This window comes from Lissotriton helveticus, chromosome 6 (genome assembly GCF_964261635.1).
Source record: "Lissotriton helveticus chromosome 6, aLisHel1.1, whole genome shotgun sequence".
Classification (NCBI taxonomy): Eukaryota; Metazoa; Chordata; class Amphibia; order Caudata; family Salamandridae; genus Lissotriton; species Lissotriton helveticus.
In genome coordinates this window covers 1,543,288,717-1,543,308,948 of record NC_136067.1, presented here as the reverse complement: position 1 = coordinate 1,543,308,948, position 20,232 = coordinate 1,543,288,717, and the positions used below count along the sequence as shown (strand labels likewise).

The 20,232-nt window shown below is 43.0% G+C and overlaps 1 protein-coding gene across 2 annotated transcripts in view; it reads left to right on the top strand.

Annotated features, from left to right (window-relative positions):
- The window catches only part of XRN2 (5'-3' exoribonuclease 2), a 372,302-nt gene that overhangs the window by 161,747 nt on the left and 190,323 nt on the right, over window positions 1-20,232 (top strand). For both annotated transcript variants that reach the window (XM_078649322.1, XM_078649323.1), the window contains exons 18-20: window positions 10,037-10,144; window positions 10,267-10,356; window positions 10,974-11,046. In XM_078649322.1, the coding sequence (XP_078505448.1) occupies window positions 10,037-10,144; window positions 10,267-10,356; window positions 10,974-11,046 (271 nt within the window). The remainder of the gene's footprint in view (window positions 1-10,036; window positions 10,145-10,266; window positions 10,357-10,973; window positions 11,047-20,232) is intronic.

Sequence of the window (20,232 nt, the reverse complement as noted above, 5' to 3'; positions counted from 1 at the left end):
AAAATTAAATGTAAGTTATGTATCTTTTATACTGATTTTCTACAGTTTTTTAACTATTTTTACATTTTATTTTTTAAATTACATTATATATTTTTAATATAAATGGAATTTTTTTAAAATATTGAAACAAATGTTTTTTTTGTTGAATGTATAAGTGCAGAACTATAAGTGTGTTTAGTTAGGGGACTGCAAGCATAGTGGATAAGGGTTTGGAACAGTCCATGTGCTAAGGCCTGGCTCACTACATGAGTACTTGGGAACGGACTGAATGATTAGAGTACTGCAAGGAGAGTGCCTGGGTGAATTTATAAGTGGTTGGGTTTTGGAGCAGTGAGTGGCTTAGTACATGGTGCTGAATTGGTCAATGGAGGAGTGCAAGGGGAGTGACTGGGTGTTTGCTGGAGTGTATGGATACTGATTGGGGAATTGAAGGTGTGAAAGATAAGTGTGTAGGTGGTTAGAGGACTGCATGCATAGTGGATAGGCGTTTGAAGCACCCGTGGCGCGTTTTAAGTTGGGGGATTAACTCCCCTCTGAGGGTCCCTGGGGCGCAACTAGCCCACCAGCTACCTCCATTAAGCGCCACTGAGCTGCATTGCAGAGAGGTGTAAAAAGGGGTGTGCCTCAGACCACCTCTCTGCAATGCAGCCCCCTGGCGCCTTCTGGAGGTTCCTGGTGGGCTAGTTGACCCCCAGTATTCTAGGGGAGTTTGTTGAGTGCTACATGGACGGGGCATGGCCTCCAGCGCTATGCCGGTCTTTTAATTTATTTAATAAGGGGGACTGTGTGGCCCCTCTTTTTCTAATTTATTGGCCCTGGGGACCCCATCCCCCAGGGCCTGCCCAAATATTTTTTTTTAAAGAAAATACATTTGGAAAGGGGCCGCGTGGCCCCCCTCCCGGGCCACTTCTAGCCCCGAGGGCCCATCCCCCGGGGCTGGCCCTCTCCGTTGGGGACTGTGGGGGGTCCCCAATCCCACCACAGTCCCGCTGGCTCCCCGCGTCCCTCGGGAGCCGGCATTGCTTTTCCACATGGGGAGCTGCTAAGATGCAGCTCCCCGTGTGGAGAAGCAATTTGGTTTGAATTTTGAAAGGGAGAGCAGGTTTGCTATGGCAGGGCGGGAGCCGTGAGGCTCCAGCCCTGCCATAGCAAACTACAGTGTCCCAGAGGTGGGCTCCCCGGGATACTGCAGGAGCCGGCCCTGGCGGTCCCCAGGGCCCCGACAAGGATCCAGGAGGGGGCAGCGCAGCCCCCCCTCCCACAATTTACAAAGCCCCAGGGGGTGGTGGTCCTCTGGGCTGGGGTGTCCGTCACAGACCCCCCAATTTGAATATTTATTGTCCCGGGGAAGTGGCGATCTCAGGAGCGTGTGGGGGGCTTGAGACCCCCACACAGGTTTTTTTTTTTTTTTTTAAACACAAGCCCCGTGGGATGGCGGCCTGCGGGGGGTTCATCAGCCCCCCGCATATATTAGCATACAGCCCTGAGGGTTGGCGGTCCCCGGGGCTTGGGGGGACCTTTGAGCTGGGAGCCCCCCCACATTTCAGAAAAGACCTGGAGGGGGGGCCCCTCTGGGCCCCCATCACTATAATATATTGCCCCTGGTACTTGCACCCCCCCCCCCCCCCCCCTCCGGGAGGCTAATTGGCAACAAAGCGCTTTTTTTTTCCTGAGGCGGGATGCGCAAATACTTCGCATCCCTCGATTAAAAAATATATATATATATATCCTTGGGGTCCTTGTGGGACCGCCTGAGCAGGCCTAGGGGGGTCAGGGTGTTTCTACCCTGCCCCCTTTGCGTGTTTTGCACGTTTGTTTCACTGCTTTCTTGTACCTCTGTTCTACCGAGGCACAAGACTGCTGCCAACACTGCCTGGATGGAAGTGTTGACAGCCAATTAGCATAAAGGGCATGGTCCGGGAGGATCCGCGGCCCTAGATAAATGTGGTTTTACTTTTGAATTTCTCAGCAACTACTGAACGGATTTACACCATTTAACAAAAACGCACCTTTCTGAACAAAGGGCTACGTCTTTGCCAAATTTGGTGTAATTCCGTTCTTTAGTTCGGGCTGTAGCTGCGGCTATAGTTTCTATGGGAAATTGCATGGGGTAAACACATTTAGGGACCCCCCTTTTATCTCGGCCCCTGCTTGACGAATTTATTTCTTGTATTAGGGGTGTTATCTGAGAGGGAGAGTATGTGATGTGCCATCCGCATATGAGAGGATGTTTGTGTGCGCGCGAATGACATTGGTCAGAGGGATCATGTATTTGTGGAATAGTGTGCGGCTGAGTGATGATCCTTGAGGCACTTCGCAGATGAGTTTGCGGGCTTCCAAGGAGTAAGGTGTCCGGCATACAGCTTGTGTTCTATCCATTACGAAGGAGCAGATCTATTGGAGAGCAGAACCTTTGATGCCAGTCTCGAGCAGGCACCTGATAAGAAAGCAGTGTGGGACCATGTCAAATGCTGCAGGAGGTCCAGGGGATTGAGGACTGATGTCTCCTCTGTCAAGGATCATGCAGATCTAGTCTGTGGTGTTGTGTGCAGTTTCTGTACTGTGGGCAAGCCTGAATCCGGACTGCGTGGAATAGAGTAGCTGAGGTTGCTGAAGTGGTCAGTGAGATGTTGGTTGATTAGTTTCTGTAAGACGTTTGCTGGGTGTGGCAGAAGGGAGGTGGTTCTGTTGGAAAGTGTTGCTGGGTCAGCAGATGTTTTCTTGAGCAAGGGTGTGATGGTGACATGTTTCAAGGTGTCCTGGAAGTGTGGAGAGTCGATGGAGGCATTGATGATGGGTGTTAGTACTTCGCTGATCCATTGGAGTCCTTTGGTGGAAGCAGCTATTTTGTCAGTGATGGGAGGTCAGCGTTAACTTCTCGTCTGAGATGGGACATTGAGCTCAGACAATGTCCGGTTGAAGGTCAAAGTTGCTGTATATGGAGGTGATTCTTTTTTTTGTATATAGTAGAAATTGGAGAGCTATTGCAAAGGTCTTGTGTTGGGCAGATGTTTCTGGAGGTGGCAGGAGGCGCTCTGAAATCTTTGTTGGCTTAGATTTCCTTACTGCTGTTAGGGCTGACATCCAAATGGCCTGAGAGCTCGGAGCTTGGTTTTCCATATCTGCTGATTTGAAGATGTCTTTGTGTCGCGTTGACTTGTTCTCTATTTGAATTCCGGTTGCTTGCAGTGGCTTTTTATCAGCTTGAGTTCCTGTGTACCAGCTGGCTCTCGCTGTTGGGTTAGGCTTGAGGAGAACAGCAGTGATCCAGCTATTGAACTTCTTGATGGCTTTCTGCAAGTTGTAGGTGTGCTCAGGCTTGTGTGTGGAGAGAGCAGAAACTCACTCCTCTTTGATGCTTTTTCAGCTGTGAAGACCGGTTCCTATCGTACTAGGGCTGTGGTGGTGTGGGTTGGGTATGCTGAAACTGACGAAGGCAGGGTTTGTCCAAGTCCTATTTGCTGGCTTGTTGACTGGGATGTGGCATTTCCCCACGCTCATAGTATGTGTCCTTGCATGTCTCTGCGTCGGAGTAAGACTACGTTGCACTTTATTCCGAGTACGTTGCACTTTATTCTTTTTTTGTGGACTTTAAACAGCCTATAGGAAGTGTTTCCTTACACCTTTTTTTACAAAGTTTTTCTACTAGATGCCATTGGGTTGCTTTCTCTTACAACAATTAGGTACTCTTGATCAATGTTGGGCTGTGTAAAATTTTATTGCATGCTGTCTGCATACCAGGGAGAGATCTTGGTAGCCGGGATATACATGGATGGTTTTTCCCCGTCTGTTTTTAATATATTCTTGCTGTGGTTGTGTTTAGATTTTTATATCGTTTTTATTATAAACTTGTTTAGATCTTGAATGTGCTTTTATGGTTGGGAGTACAGTTGAATACAGTAGGTTTTGACAGGGGTGTTGCTGATTGAGGAGAAAATTTGGGCCCAATGTGTCCAGCGGTGTGGGTGGGTTTGGCAGGTTTTCTAGAAGGGCCCATGCCTGTGCTGCAGTATCCCTTGAGTAGGTCCTTCGAGGTAGTCTTGGGCAGCGGGGGAGGGGAGGGTGGCGGGGAGGGCGGGGGGGGGGGGGGGTTTGTGTGTGTGTTTGTGTGTCCCAGCGCTGTCACTTCATGTGCAGATGGGTGGTTGCAGTACGACTGAATTTTTGACTCGTTTTGGCACATTGACTGAGTCCTTAGTGCCAGTGTCTTAAAAAAAACTCTACTCTGGAGTAATCTAGATGGTTGATGGGAAGTCCACCGATGTCACTACTATAGTTAAACAAATTTGCTGTGCACAGGGAAGCTAATTTTAATTTGTGTCCATTAACTGTTCACTCAGTTGATACTACAGAGCAGAAGTAGATTTGAGAATATGGGCTACATGCTGTTGCCCATCATATCACAACTAACAGAAATCAGGCATTTTTTTCAGACTGCAGTAAGACAAAGCATGATGTAAAGAAGCTGGAGTACTGCTTAAGGTACATTTTAGCAAGTTATTTATTTATACCATTTGTAAAGCGCTCTGTAACCCTACGGGCATCCTGGCGCTAGAGTACATAGCTAAGCTAAGTGAGGGCAGGAGCAAAAGCGGATGCTAGACCGGGTGGGTTTTATTTAATGCGAAGGGTTTGAGGAGGATTTTTAGGGAAAAGCCAGGTTTTAACCTTTTTTCGGAATGTCAGGAGATCATTAGTTTTTCTGATGTCCAGGGGAAGTTTGTTCCAAAGGTGGGCTGCCGCAATGCTGAAAGCTCACCCGCCACAGGTGGCTTTCTTGAGTCTGGGGATGTTGATGAAGTTCAAGGATGAGGATCGGAGAGACCGGTTGGGCTCATACCACTTAAGTTTGTACTGGAGTGGTCGGGGGCCTAGTCCATGAACTGCCCTGAAGACAATACAAAGGGATTTGAAACAGATCCTTTGGTGTATAGGTAACCAGTGTAGGTCGGCCAGGGCGAGAGTGGTGGAGGATCTGCGTTCACGGGAGAGTGCTAGTTTGGCTGCAGCTGCCTGGACACTCTGGAGTCTGGAGATGAGGTAGGCAGGAGATTCCAGCAGGAGGGCAATGCAGTAGTCCAGGCGGCTGAGGATAGTGCTCCTAACTATATCGGCTCTGGTCTGTGCGGGCAGGAGAGGTAGCAGTCTTCGGAGTCCTCTTAATAGGGCGAAACAGCAGCCAACCTGCTTGTTGACGTTGGTCTCTAGGCTAAGTTTATTATTGATAGTTACTCCAAGGTTTTTTACGGCGCTCACTGGGGTGGGTGATTCCCCTAGCGATAGGGTCCAGAAATCTGGCGGTAAACTATTGGGGATTTTTCCTACTGTGCAGTGTAGTATTTCAGTTTTCTCACTGTTGAATTTTAGTGAGTTCTGACTAAGCCAGAGAGACATGTCCAGCATACAGGTGTGGAAGGTTTCCATTGAGCTTGCTCGGGTTCCGTCCAGTGAGATTATCAGCTGGGTATCGTCTGCGTAGTTTGTCACGCTGATGCCATGGCTTTTGATGATCCGCATTAGGGGTTGCATGTAAATATTAAAGAGTATGGGGCTGATGGCAGACCCCTGTGGGACTCCGTGCGGGACTTTCGTGAACTCGGATTGATAGGGAGGGATGGATACTGCCTGCCACCTATCGGTCAGTTAGGAGCGGAACCAATCGAGCGCGACCCCCCTAACTCCGATGTTCCTTAATCTCTCAATTAGGATGCCGTGGTTCACCGTATCGAACGCTGCGGACAGGTCGAGCAGAATCAGAGTAGCTGATTCTCCCCTGTCCGCTCTCATTCGCAGGTCATCCATGACTGTCAGCAGGGCTGACTCTGTTCCATGAACTGGTCTGAAACCAAACTGCTCCTCTTCCAAGATGTTGGTTTCTAGGAAGAGGGCTAGAGCTCTACTGACCCATCTTTCTATGATTTTTATAGGATATGGTAAAAGGGATATGGGCCGGTAGTTCTTTTGGCAGTTTGGGTCCAGATTGGGTTTTTTTAATAGCGGGGTGACGATCGCTAGTTTCCAATCTTTAGGAACAGAGCCTGTGTGCAGAGATTGATTGCATAGTTGGTGCAGGGCTGGTAGAACGTCATCCTCGAATTTCTTGGCTATCCTATGGGGGAGAGGGTCAAGAGGAGAGCCTGAGGACGTGTGAAGTCTCCTGCCCTTCTGTGTAAATTACTGGGCTGCGTCGAACCTGGAGGTGTCAATCTTTCATGGACCATCCACTTGGCTACCTGTTAAAAAATTTTGATTCGATAGTTGGACACACCAAACCGGTTTCACTCTTTGTGCCTTAATTCACAGTAAGGAACAACTGTCCTCATGGAAAGTATACTTTGCCAACCCTTATTGTTCCACATTTCGCAAAGCCGAGGTTAACTACATAGCCACGTAATTTTTGCATCCGTTCAAAGTAGGCGATCTGATTTATTTCCAGTAATGCCAAAGGTAATACCAGTGAACAATAGTGAACCAAATCATCGTTGTTGACCTGTGCCCAGCATATTCCCACCGTCTTATTGGGTTTAGAGCACTTTGCATTCAGTGTGGCTTGGCCATACGTCTCTGGGACTCATCCACCAGACACAAGGTGTGTGGTCTAGGCAATGTACTGTTTTGGTAGTAAGTTGTATTGGTGCTTCAAAAAGTCAAACCTATCGGATAAGGATTTCCTAAGTGTTCTAGGTTTATGAAAGTGTGTACACCAGGACTTTCATGTCCATTTCATTCCACTGGGTGTGCGTTTATCCACGGTCTGGTTTGGGAAGACTGTTCATTTGAGGTTTTTTTGCAACCCATTGTAGCCTGGGTGCTGTTTTGTGCCCATGAATTTGTGGTAGGATACCACATTTTCTAAGATGCATGTTGATATAAGGCTAGGGATGTGTGAAGTAGAACAACTTTGCCAACTAAGATGCTTTGATAGATACACAATGGTGCTAGGAGGAATACTCTGTAGGGTAGAGTAATTTGCAGAGATTCATTGGCCAAACATCAGAATAAAATCCATTGTTGAATGTTACGTGCTCTTGGGTGTTCAAGGGATCCGAGGACCTGACATTATCAGGACTGTCATGTTTGACAGAGTTTTGCCTTAAGTGCTCTTTTTGGAGTCATGTGATGTTAGTACTCTTCTGATGGCCGTCTGCAATGCACAGCTGTGTTGTATTGAATGTTTAAGATGTTATATGTAGCATACTCTCTTGGATGTTGGGCTGTCCCTGGGGGAAGCCTTGCAAGCAGTGCACACAAGATGTGCCTTAGTTGCAATAAATATTTAGATCAGATGGATAGCAATATTTTTTTGATTGGCAAAGTATTGAATCAAATTAGTTGATGCATTCCTGCGCCATCCTTCACTTGAAGACACTACCCACACTATGATGCATTGGTGATTCTGCTTTCTTTAAACGTTGAGTGCCTCAGAATTGCTCACATAGGATGATAAAGGTCTATTCCGATCAGCAAATATCCAGTCTTTGACATGGTTCCTTTGTCCCCAACCGACAGGATCAGAGTGAATGCTAGGGAGTGGCAGTCAGTCCGAAAATCTAAGACATGACACAGATCATTTTCCCACTCTCAATGCCCCAAATTCCAGTCCACATCGGATATCCTTCTATTGGGCAAAAACCAAGCACTTCACCTTGTGATAAAGAAAGCAGGATTGTTCATCAAGTGATAGACCTTTCAGGCCTCCTCAATAGATATCCGAACTATCACTCAGTACATTTGACTGGCTCATTTCTCCCAGATAGCTTTGTTTTTTTCAAAGGTGACAGTGTATATACTCAACATGAGCAGGCGAGCGAATGCAGTAGCTTATGCCTCTGATAAACTGTCACTTGGGTACTAACGTATATGATGGCCTGAAGCCATAAACCGAAATGTACCTTTCCATTATAAGAGCAAATAGTCTTGCTTTAGTTAGCAGAAATATGAAACTAATTTATAACTGATGTGGTCACCTGACAATGTGGTTATCTCGCGTGCTGGAGTTACAATAATTTAGCCACCCCCTCTCCCCCAAATCCATCACAGAACATCTGTGGCATCCAAGCCTGTAGAATCGGGTACCATTTCTCTTCATTTGGTGACAGTCCGTGATCTGAACAAAATAAAAAAAATGACCACCTTTTTATATTCCCTTTTTGGTTAATTTACCCCCCTCTTCCTCCTCTCGTCTTCCCTGTGTGCTGTGAATGAACCGGAGGGTCACCATAAAGTGCTACACAAATCAATGTAATATAGCTTCGAACTTTTGTACTGGAGCCGAATTTTGGCCTGAGCTTCACACGGAAATATGTTTTTGGCAAGACATGGTAAAATTCTTAGGGTGAACGTTGCTTTAGTTAATGATTTCCACCCAATGAAGCCTGATTTGGTTGCTGACTGCGGGCAGAACTTGATAAGTACTTCGCTAATATCGCTGTTTTCCTAGAGTCTGTTGTACTTTGTGGCTTCTTTGCAACAATTCCTGTTCATTTTTACTATTTATTGTAGGCTACCTCCGTAGTGATCTGTGTATGGTATTTGACATTGAGCACACTGAAGCAATCCACAACAAGAAATGTTAGGTGTCAAGTAAGCTCATCTCGGCTAGTGGTTTGTCCTACAGTATGTGCTCTATGTCCCTTACCAAATGATACGGAAGACAGTCAAGCTTCCTAGCAATAACCTGCAGTTGTTTGTAATTGTTTCTAAAAGTTGCATATTAATACTGCACATTTCCCTTCTTGAAAAGAGACGGTGGTCATTGAAAAAGCGCTTTGTGTGACTTTTTTAGATATTTGAAATTCCAATGAAATGATGCATAAACATGTTAAGCTTTGGAGACGAGTTTACCTGAATGTGTGCTGTTCAAGAATGCTCGCAAGTTTGAAACATCTGCACAGTCATGACCACTTTGCATGCGTTTTTTATATTTTTAGTTTTTGGCCAAGAAGGGTGACATTAATATTTGATTTGGCAATTCAACCCTTAATTTTGTTTTTCTTTTACATTATTGCAGTTTTGCTATTCAGCAGTGGTGGTTTCACTTTTCTTTGTGTCTCCTAGTGAACTTCATCTTTAGCAACAATATAATGGCATACTGGAGTGTTTTGCATGTAGTAGAATATCTTAAGTGGAATATGTGCTTTTAAGTTTTGCATTAACTAAGACCTTTTGATTTTAACTAAATTAAATGTATATAAAACTTGTAGAGGCTTTCAGCCAGGCCTCTTCGTCCATTGGTCTGTTGTCCTTTGTGTTTTTGCTTCTGCCCACCACAGCCTACATACAGCATGTTGATAGTGGGTCAGCCCACTTGAACGATTGGCTCCCTTCATTTATATGTGCCTGCATTCTGCACAAAGGGTGCTCTTCTGCACAGAAAATCTCATTGAGCTACAGTGCTTATTTCTATTAATGATTTTTTTCCCCTTCCAGGACCGGACTGCTATCCAGACACTTTTACTTGATGTTGCCTTCAGTGTGCTACATTCTGCATGAGCACTGCAAGCGCTGTTCTATTAACGTTTACTTCAAATGTGACTGCACATGCATGCACTCTCACCTGCACCATCTTTGAATATATCCTTAAAACTGTTTACGGAACTAATCAAATGCAACATCCTTGGTATGTGCACAGGGTTGCCCATTTAAAAAAAATATTTATGTAATAAAGATTTGAAAAATCTTTTTAAAAGTGTTGGCAAGCCAGTTGTCTGCAGCAACGCCAGTCATATTGACTTTGCAAATCTTGTGTTCTTGCTCCAGTATAGTTGGAAAAGGAAATCTAATTTGTCAGCAGTGTGTGCAGGACACATGCTGTCCCGTTTCTCATGTGAGTTGAGTTCTGAAGTTTAGTACTCGGAGCCCTCCAAACCGTTTGCAAAAATACTTTTCTGTCCATGTGGAATGCTGATGTAGCCTGTTAAGTGCTATATTCATCTTTTCTTGTAGAGCAAACTGTATTGGTTGAATTCAGTTTTACTTTTAATTCTTACTGGGATCCAATCTATGGTCAGTAATTCCTAGTGTGTTTTCATGACAGGGTTGTGCCTCATGGAAGTGGTTCTTCCCGTTCCACTATGCTCCATTTGCTTCAGACTTCAAAGATATTACCGACATGTTCACAGAATTTGAGAAAAACACAAAGCCGGTAAGAGGTTTTCTGTTTCACTTGTGTATTAAGTACTTTCATAGTGGCTACAAAAACATGTGTAGCCCAGAATTTACATTTATTTTCAGTAACGGTTGTCCCTGTGTTTTATAACTTTGCAGTTCAAACCTCTGGAACAACTTATGGGAGTATTTCCAGCAGCCAGTGGTAACTTTCTACCTTCAACATGGCGGCGATTGATGAGTGATCCGGTAAGAATTATCTACTCTAATTCTTTTTGAGCATACAGGGTCCATTGAGTTTTCATCAGGTTGAATTTTGATGGGAAGAATCCGTTTCTTCCTTTTTGCCTGTTACTTTCATAAGGTTATCATAGAACAGGATTCTTTGAGGTGTAAACAGAATAGACTGAAAGGTGCAATTCATCTGGGTTGTGAAGGTAATGTTTAACGCCAACATTTATATGTTCCTTTCACCAAATTCATTGTCTAGTTATCGACTCCTCCGCTTAAACCCTCGAAAGATTACTTTTTTCTGAAACCGGAACACCAGTACTTGATTCATTTACATTTTCATATTTAATGAATTGTGCCCTTGCTGCTGACTGCCTGAAACTCGTTTCATGCCCTGTTGACACACCACCATTCAAGCAATTTTAATTCAGGTTTTCATCTAGATTGGTCTTCATAGAATTTTCTTCCCCGTGTTACAACTTCTGTGCCCCTTTTTGTTTATTGAAATTTAATTAATCTTTAAAGGTGTACCGATGGCGTGCGTTTAGATGAAATTTGATTACTAATGCAAGTTTATTTCATATTAAAAGTCATTCACGTTTATTTTGTTCCTCTTTTCTATCAACCAAATGAAGGATTCCAGTATAATCGACTTCTATCCCGACGATTTTGCTCTTGATCTGAATGGAAAGAAATTCGCTTGGCAAGGTAAATGTACATAATTTTTTTCTGTTGCATAAATAGTAATATTACTGTTCATTCTTCTAATGAAGAAAATCCTTTAGTATTTTAAGTTTTATATTCTCACATGCATGTCTAAATGAAAGACTTTTAGTTCTGATAATTTAATTGGCCTCAGCTGTTTTCTCAGATTTTAACATCTCTTGCAATACCCACAGTACTGACGCGGTTTGTACATGACTATAAAAAGACAATCGCTCATCAAAATTAATTCTGTCACTGATCTTGGATTTTAAGTGGTAAAGGCCAGGGTTGACACCACTGCTAAAGCATTAAATTGGTCTAAAAAATGAATTAATCTTTTTCTGTTTTGCCCCCACGGCTTAACTCCTTTGCATTTTAATTGGCCATGTAGGGTTCAGTCAGAGCTTCGTTAGTACCTTTTATACCGGCTCTATAGAGAGCAAATCAGCATCTGCTTTAGATTCCTTTACTTGAAACTGAACAATAGTAATTTCATGTTTTGTGACCTCTTTACTGCTATCTGGTCCATGCTAGTTTTGACTTCCCATCCACTCGCTTCTGCCACAGTACTTAGTAGTTGAAACAAACAAGTCTGCTGAAAAGCATCTAGTACAATGCGGTGACCCAGTGCCCCTCAGAACCTGGGTGTACAAGAATGTGGTTCTGCCGGGTACAGAGTTGATTCTTGGTATACTGAATAATAACCAATAAAACAATACTCAACTTTTCAGCAATCATCAATTAAACAAAGACCAAATGAGTCACAAAACGAAAAACACATCAAAAATAAGTTTGCATTTAAGGCTGTGTGTGTGTGTGTGTGTGTGTATGTGTGTGTATGTATGTATGTATGTATGTATGTATGTATATATATATATATATATATATATATCTATATATATATATATATATATATATCTATATCAACTTTTGTTTTTCCAATGGCATGTTCTCCCGGCTTTCTTTAAATGACGACCAGCAATTCCATGCAGTGCACGTTATTTTAATTTCATAACCGCTTTACCAGCAGCATTTCTCTACGCGTTTCGGTCTCGCAGAGACCTTGTTCACGAGACTATCAACTGACATATCCTGCAAGTGTGTTTAAATAAAAGTGAAAAAAGTGACATTTCCTTAGAATTGTGGTACTTGTAGTGCACATTTCTTTTTATATTTAATACCCCTTCATTAAACCAATTCATTCCTTAAATTATTCAATCTTTCGAAAATTTTACATGTTTCTAACACTTAAAATTAATAATTTCACTTTTACCCTCTGTCTTGTTTTGAAATAGTTTATTACTCCAAGCCCAGGTTTGTTCCCATGGTGAGACAAGCATACGATGGACTAAAAAAAAGCCCATGGCCGTGCCCTTGACTTGTGGAAAGTTTGATCCCCCAAACATAAAGGCATTTCCTTCACGTGACTTCGTATCTCCAAGACACGGGTGATCTATTAAGGCACTTACAGCAAACTCCATGGCAATCGACTTACAAGCTGATAACTATGGATGTGGTATCCTTGTATTCCAACATTCAACATGAAATCGGATTGAGAGCGTGTAAACATTTCCTGGCAGAAAGAAATATACAGTTTACAAATCACAACAGGATTCTTTTAGAAATGATCCAATTATGCCCGGAACAAAATGCCTTTATGTTTGGGGATCAATCTTTCCGGCAAGTCAAGGACACGGCCATGGGCTTTTCTTTTAGTCCATCGTATGCTTGTCTCATCATGGGACTATGGGAACAAACCTGGGCTTGGAGTTATGATAACAAACTATTTCAAAACAAGACAGTAGCATGGTTAAGATATATTGATGACCTGCTACTAGTGTGGGATGGAACTAAGGAAGAACTTGCCGAATACGTTACGTTAAAAGCATTTTTACCGCGCACGTTCACCAAGCGGTTTCATGGCGCTCTTGACAAAACGGTAACTTGGGCGGAAGGTTTTACTCAAATGCAGAGTGAAACAGAAGGGTCTTTAGCAGTTTGCGAAAGTGGTTGTAACTGGAGCAGAGGCGCAGCGCGGTAGGGAGGGAGTTTCAAGTGGAAGGGGCCATGGCAGAGAAACTCAAACCATGTTTTTTTCGTCTAGTTTTGGGGACAAGTAAGTTGAGGGATGCTGAACGGAGATCCCTGGGGGGGACATAACGGATCAAGCAAGAGGAGATGAAAGCAGGGGCTAGATCTGATAAAGCTTTAAAGATAGTACAAGCAAGCTTGAAAGTGCAGCGTTTGGTAACAGGGAGCCAATGGAGACTATGCAGAAGGGGGGTAACATGCTGATGTTTCGGCTGGTGAAAGATCAGGCGAGCTGCCTGATTCTGTACCAGTTGTAGCCTGTGGAGGTGGACAGCTGGAATCCGACATATAGGGTGTTAGCATAATCGAGTCTGGAGGTAATGAGAGCTAGAATGACCAAAATCAGGGCATCTCTGGTGAGAAACCTACTGATTTTGCGGATTCTCTTTAAATAAAAAAAGCAGGATGAGGTGACTGCGTTGATTTGTGGCCTCATAGAAAGGTCATCAGAGATGACCACACCCAGACTCTTCACAGTGCTAACAGGAGTGGGTGACACCCCTAATGAGGTAGGCCAAAAAGTGGAATTCCATGGATTGGCGGGACCTCCCACCAGCACAAGCTCTGTTTTGGTGGGGTTGAGTTTCAATTGACTATGGAACATCCACTCTGCGATGTTGAGCATGGTAGACTGAAAAAGAGAGCGGGAAGCGGGGAAGGAATCAATGGGGAAAATTAACTGGAGATCGTCTGCATAATTAAAAATGGTGACCGGGGTGCTACGGAGGGAAGCTAAGAGGGGCTGTAAATACAAATTAAACAATAGGGGTGAGAGCGCAGAGCCCTGGGGGACCCCGCAGGTTAGTGACGAGTAGGGTGCAGAAAAGGTGGATAGGTGCACCGCCTGAGTCCGATGGTTCAGAAAGGATCTAAGCCAATCGAGGGCTACCCCCTGGATGCCGGCATTGTTGACACGGTCGATCAATATAGTATGATCGACCGTGTCAAAGGCCGCCGACAGGTCCAAAAGGACAAGGGCCTGTGTGATGTTTTTGTCGGCTCCTTTCCTAAGGGCATCCATGACGGCCACTATGACCGCCTCGGTGGAATGGAGGGGTCTAAAGCCTGCTTGTTGGGCATCCAGGAAGGAAGAATCCTCAATAGTGCTCAGGCAGCGGGTTACATATGTCTCCAAAATTTTTCCCAGGTAGGGGAGAAGGGAGATGGGTCGATAATTGCTTAAAGTGGTGGGGTCAGCATTAGTTTTTTTAAGGATAGGTATGACCGCTGCCTGTTTGAAAGAGCACGGGACCTCCCCGGTGGCTAAGGAATTATTAAGCAGGGACAAGGGGGGGGCCAGGGCAAGCCAAAAAGGCCTCCCTCAGAATCTGAGGGGGCAGCAATCGTTAGGGGAACCTGATCTGACTTTCTGTAGTAGTAGAATACTTTGATATACTTAACAACTCTGACTTCAAGCTAAAATTCACATATGATATCGGTGAACAGAAAGTGATATTTCTGGATACAATGATTTATATCGATAACAATGAGGTGCAAACCACTTTACATCACAAAACCACAGCAACTAATGCTGTTACTTGCACAAAGTTTCCACCAGGCAAGTCTGATTAAAAATATCCCTTATGGGGAGTTCCTCCGGATTAAACTAATATGTTCAAATGAAGAGGAATGGACTAAACATCAAAACCAGGCAGGATCGAGAGTTGAAACAAATGTACAATACAGGTGCGATCAACACAGCACTCAAAAGAACAGAATTGAGCAACAGAACAGATTTACTTAAAGAAAAGGCTCCCATTGTGAATGAGGAAAACAAAATAAGATTGATAACTACTTACTCTACTAGTAACAAACAAGTGATGAACATTCTAAGAAAAAATTGGCACATTTTACAAATGGATTCCACAGTGGCCAACATAATAGGGGATCACCCCAATATCACCTACAGAAGAGCCAAAAACTTGCGAGACAAGTTAGTTCATAGTCCTTTTCAACCCCCTAAAAAAATCGGAAATCTGGCTAAAACCAAAGGGCTTCTTCAAATGCACAGGATGCAAGGTGTGTGCCATTGCTCAACAAAAATCATGATGGCCAATAAGCGCTCATGGAAAATCCAACACCTTATAAACTGCAAGAATCAATTTGCTGTATACACCATTGAATACCCATGTGCTTTGAAATACGTGGGGAGCACGAAATGCGAATTAAAAAAACACATTTTCGAACACGTTCGGGCCACTGTGAACAATGATCGTAGTAATGCTGTGGCAAAACACATGGAAAAGGCACATGGAGGAAATTGGAAAGAACTGAAATTCTATGCAGTAGAGACAGGTATTCACCCACGTGGTGGAGATCGCGAAAAAATCCTCAGGCAGGAGTCGAAACACATCCTGAATTTCCGAACTCTGACCCCGCATGGGCTGAACCAGGTTGAGGAAGTACATTACCACCTCTGAGCTATCCCATTTGGACCATTACTGTCCCCTATCGGAAAAATGAATCTTGTCCCCTTAGTAACATGTTTTTAACCATTTTTTACTTTCAATCTTAATTTTTCACCACTGTTTCCACTTTCTTATAATATACACATTCTTGGATAAGGCAGCATATATTTGTGGGATAATAGGAAATACAAATATAGTGACCGTCATTGTAAATAGTGTACAGGAAATTAGGAACAGTAATCGATCGTAGATTCAATTACTTACCATAACCCACCAGAGGGAAGAATGATAGGAAGAAAATACCCACTGGAGGGAAGATGGACTGCAAGGTATTACAATTACCCACTGGATGGTAAAAGTGAAATCATTAATTTTAAGTGTTAGAAACATGTGTAAAATTTTCGAAAGATTGAATAATTTTCTACGGAATTAATTGGTTTAATGAAGGGGTAATGGATATAAAATGAAATGTGCACTACAAGTACCACAATTCTTAGCTGCCGTCGAAAAGGAAATGATGTCACTTTTTGTTTTTTTCACTTTTATTTAACCACACTTGCAGGATATGTCAGTTAGTCTCGTGAACAAGGTCTCTGCGAGACCGAAACGCATGGAGAAGTGCTGCTGGTAAAGCTGTTATGAAATTAAAATAACGTGCACTGCATGGAATTGCTTGACATTTAAAGAAAGCCAGAAGTGTGCGAGAACATGGCATTGGCAAAACGAAAGTTATTATTTGCAGCGAGGCTCTGCCGCACTTGGAACGCACCGCCTGAGAGCGCCCGGGAGTCCTGAGTTGAGCCACATTTGGATTGTGTGTGCGTGTGTGTGTGCGCGTGTGTGTGTGTATGTATGTATGTATATGTGTGTGTATATATAATATCTCTTTCCACAGAATTCTCTCAAGAAGACAAGCTCTCGTTCACACAGTGAGGAGGCATTAGATAGACGATAACACAACATAAATGACGGACTGTACAATGCCTGTAAGAAAGTGGATATAGAGAGAGACAGAGAGAGAGACAGAGAGAGAGACAGAGAGAGAGACAGAGAGAGAGACAGAGCTGCCAATTCCATCAGTTCCAACAGAAATATAGGCACTCAGGAAGCGTGCATCAAAAGTCATGTATTCACAGCGAGGTATGAAAAACAGACGCGTTTCGGATTGCTCCTTCGTCAGTGTTACATCGGTTAGTTTGATCAGACACCATTTTTAAATGTACCACGTCACCGTGTAAACAGCGATGACGGGTCAATTGTATCAACAATCATGGTCGCCATTTTAACCTAGTCAACATTCCGTTATTTAACAATGTGTGTGTCAACAGAGGAACCTTAAGATTAAAGCATGTAATGTATTTCTCAGTTATAATTATTTATACATTATTATCCTGTGGTCGACAACATCGGTTAAATTTAAAATCTTGCCGTGGATCGGCAAAAGTCCACATATTGATGGGGTCAAAATCTCAATAACATAATTTGAACAATTTACAAACAGTACAATACTGTTCCCATATTTGGGTCCCAAGCCCCACACACGTGGACACACATCAAGCCGTGTATCGGCAAAACCTGATAACCATGGGTGGACCATTAGGTATGCAGTTGGTATAACATCATGCGACCCTCTGTAGTATGTACACAATAAAAATATCACCACGGGAGCAAAGTAGATTCATTCATACTCTTTCACTATAAAATTATTATAAACAGCTACAAAATCAATACAGTTAATCAGAAAAAACCTTTTTCTTTACCCTAGGTGTACCGTAAACTCTTCACTCCTTATCAGCCCCATCGGTGCCTTAGTTTGTAGGTCTATAATATAGCGCGATTCAAGCCTCCTAACTGTACACCTAGGGTAAAGAAAAAGGTTTATTTTGCGGCACGCACCGCCGCGTTCAGGCACCCGCCAAGGGAGTGCAGAGCAAGGTGCAGTTTGGAGCAGTGATATATAGTTATAGACTATATATGTAGATAATATAAGAGCAACTGGAATAGCGGGTTGCCACTGTCCGCAACAGAAGTTTATCTTGATGGTAGTGAATTATTAACTGTCTTTTGTGCAAATAATTAACTGTATTCATACAGATAGAAATTGTGACAGTGACATTCAAATCTAGCAAAGGGTATTTATACTGTTAGTATTTTTTCTATGTCTATTTTTGACATGTGATGCACTAGCACTTTAAAATGGGCTGAGTATAATGTATCGTCATGTGACCAAGGCCGCAGGGACGGCCGAAACGCGTCATGACTGAGCTGTTTGTTGGGTGAATAAACAGTATACTGCAAGAAAGTTGGTCCATGCCTTGTAATTCACTGTAATGGTGGAGCGCTGCGAGGTATTGCAGATATATATATATATATATATATATATATATATATATATATATATATATATATATATATATATATATAGGAATAAAGTAAGGTACAGTGTGTATAGAGTCCTCCGTCCCCAGAGATTTGGCAGAGGCTAAAGTTAGATATAACCTTACACTCTAAAGTGGTAGCTTGGTCGAGCATTAAGGCAGTATCTGAGGACGGTGTAAAGCATTTGTTGTACACAGTCAGCAAATGGTCTCACACATTCCAGAACTGACCTCTAGGCCAATTGTTTTGTATCAAAAGATATAGTTGATTTACTAGTAGGCACAGCGGCTCTTCCACAGGACTAGGCGAACCAAGGTGCAGCCTGTACAATTAGAAATGGTTGGATTTAGAATAGTGTTGGATGTGGGGAATGGAACAACATGGTGAGGTACTAGGGACCTACCAGAATCACAGAAGATTTGCAGGGTATGGTCCACCGTTCGGTTGGATTCAAAGCAATGACTGAAGTGAGGTCCTTGATGGTTGTGAATCACATCAATGGCATGGCACAGTACTGTAGCTAAAGGGAAAGAGTGACTGGATGACAGTTAATGTATGCACGTAAATTCAATGCCACCTTAACGCAAGACGTGATGAGTTACTAGTAAGCTAGGTCATTATATTGATGCCCCTATGGTGGCTGTCATAGATTCCATGCGTTGACAAACCAGTCTGCTGAAAAACATCAGCAGCCATTTTCAAACAGTAATTAGATAAATATTGATGGCTCATTAAAACGCCAATGTGGATGTTACAAGTGAAACGTTAAAATACTCATGGCAAAGTAGCCGATGTGCATGCGTGTCGATACTTTGAATATTTATACGCTGATACTAAGGCTATGATTTAGGTAGTAATTTTATTAGGTTTTCGAACTGTTTCCGTGTTGCTTACTGTGTTCATAATTACAAACTTGCCATGCAGTGGCATTTTTTTGGGAATGTTGCATTCTTCTCAGTTTCCTTAATGCTCCACTGTAGATGCATGCAGAATTTTTACTTTACTCCGGTTGCAGTAGCCATGGAGATACATTTCTTTTTAAATCTTTACACATTTTAAGACTTTAATTATGCTTTGTTTTAATGTCCTCTTTCCTAATGCCATTGTTTGCTAAATTAAGTGATGTAGGAAAGTGCCCTTTCTGCATGGTTGCCCCGAGCGTTTTGCCCAGATACCTGATGCAATTTGACTAAGTGTGCCCTGGTCACTGCTGATCGGGTCCCTAGGCCCTACTCTGTACATTTGTTTTCACAACAGGAACAACTCTGGCCTACCTGTGATATCAAGGCATGGTAGCCAAAGAAAGTATTCTGAGGGCTGCAGCATGTGCTATGCCACTCAGACCTCTCACCACAAACATACACTACTGCCATTGTAGCCTGCTTGTTGTGGTGCAGTTAAAAGTGGACATTGCACACATCCCTATGTGCCATGCCTGTGCCCTATACCTCATGTGAGGACTTATCTGCATGAAAAGGCAGGCCTCTATAATATCTAAGACCATTCTTAGATATTAGAAGTATCCACTAAAGCCATTCTGAGTATATGGTCTGGAAACTGGTCATTGCGTGTTTCCCAGCACTATAATGGTTTTACTTAATCCTGGGATGTTTGGTATCAAACATCTCGGAATAATAAACCTGCACTGATTCCAGTGTCAGATGTAGTATTCCCTCCACTCTGGGGTCCCTTTGGAAGAGACCCCTAAACACAAGACCTGTATCTGGATCCCTTGTGTGGGAGCCTTTGTAGTTTGACCGGCAGAAAAAATATTTATATGCTGATACTAAGGCTATGATTTATGTAGAAAGTAATTTTATTAGGTTTTTGAACTGTTCAAGTGTTGCTTACTATGTTCATAAATACAAACTTGACATGCAGTTGCTTTTTGTTGAAGCTTTGCATTCTTCTGAATTTCCTTAAGCCTTTGGCGTAGAAGCATGCAGAATGTTTACTATGCTTAGGTTGCAGTATCCATGGAGGTACCTTTAGTTTGTGTTTTTTTTCTTTTTTTTAATTTAACCCGACACGAAGACACCACTGCACCTGCAACCCTTTTTTTTTTTTTTTTTTTTGTAAGGAACCTTAGCTCCTTATTTTTAACCCTACTAGTCATGCTTATCATGTATTAGCCAAATTTTCTTTCTGATTAAGGCACAGCAAGACAGCTCATGAGGAATATTTTTTTTTATTTTCTCCCTTGACCCTCTCCCTCCCCTCACACTTGATTCCCTCCCCGGAAAACCCAACCATTACTCCCATGGCCTAGGCCGGTGGATGTCTCAGTGGTGTTGTCTTTTATTATTATTTT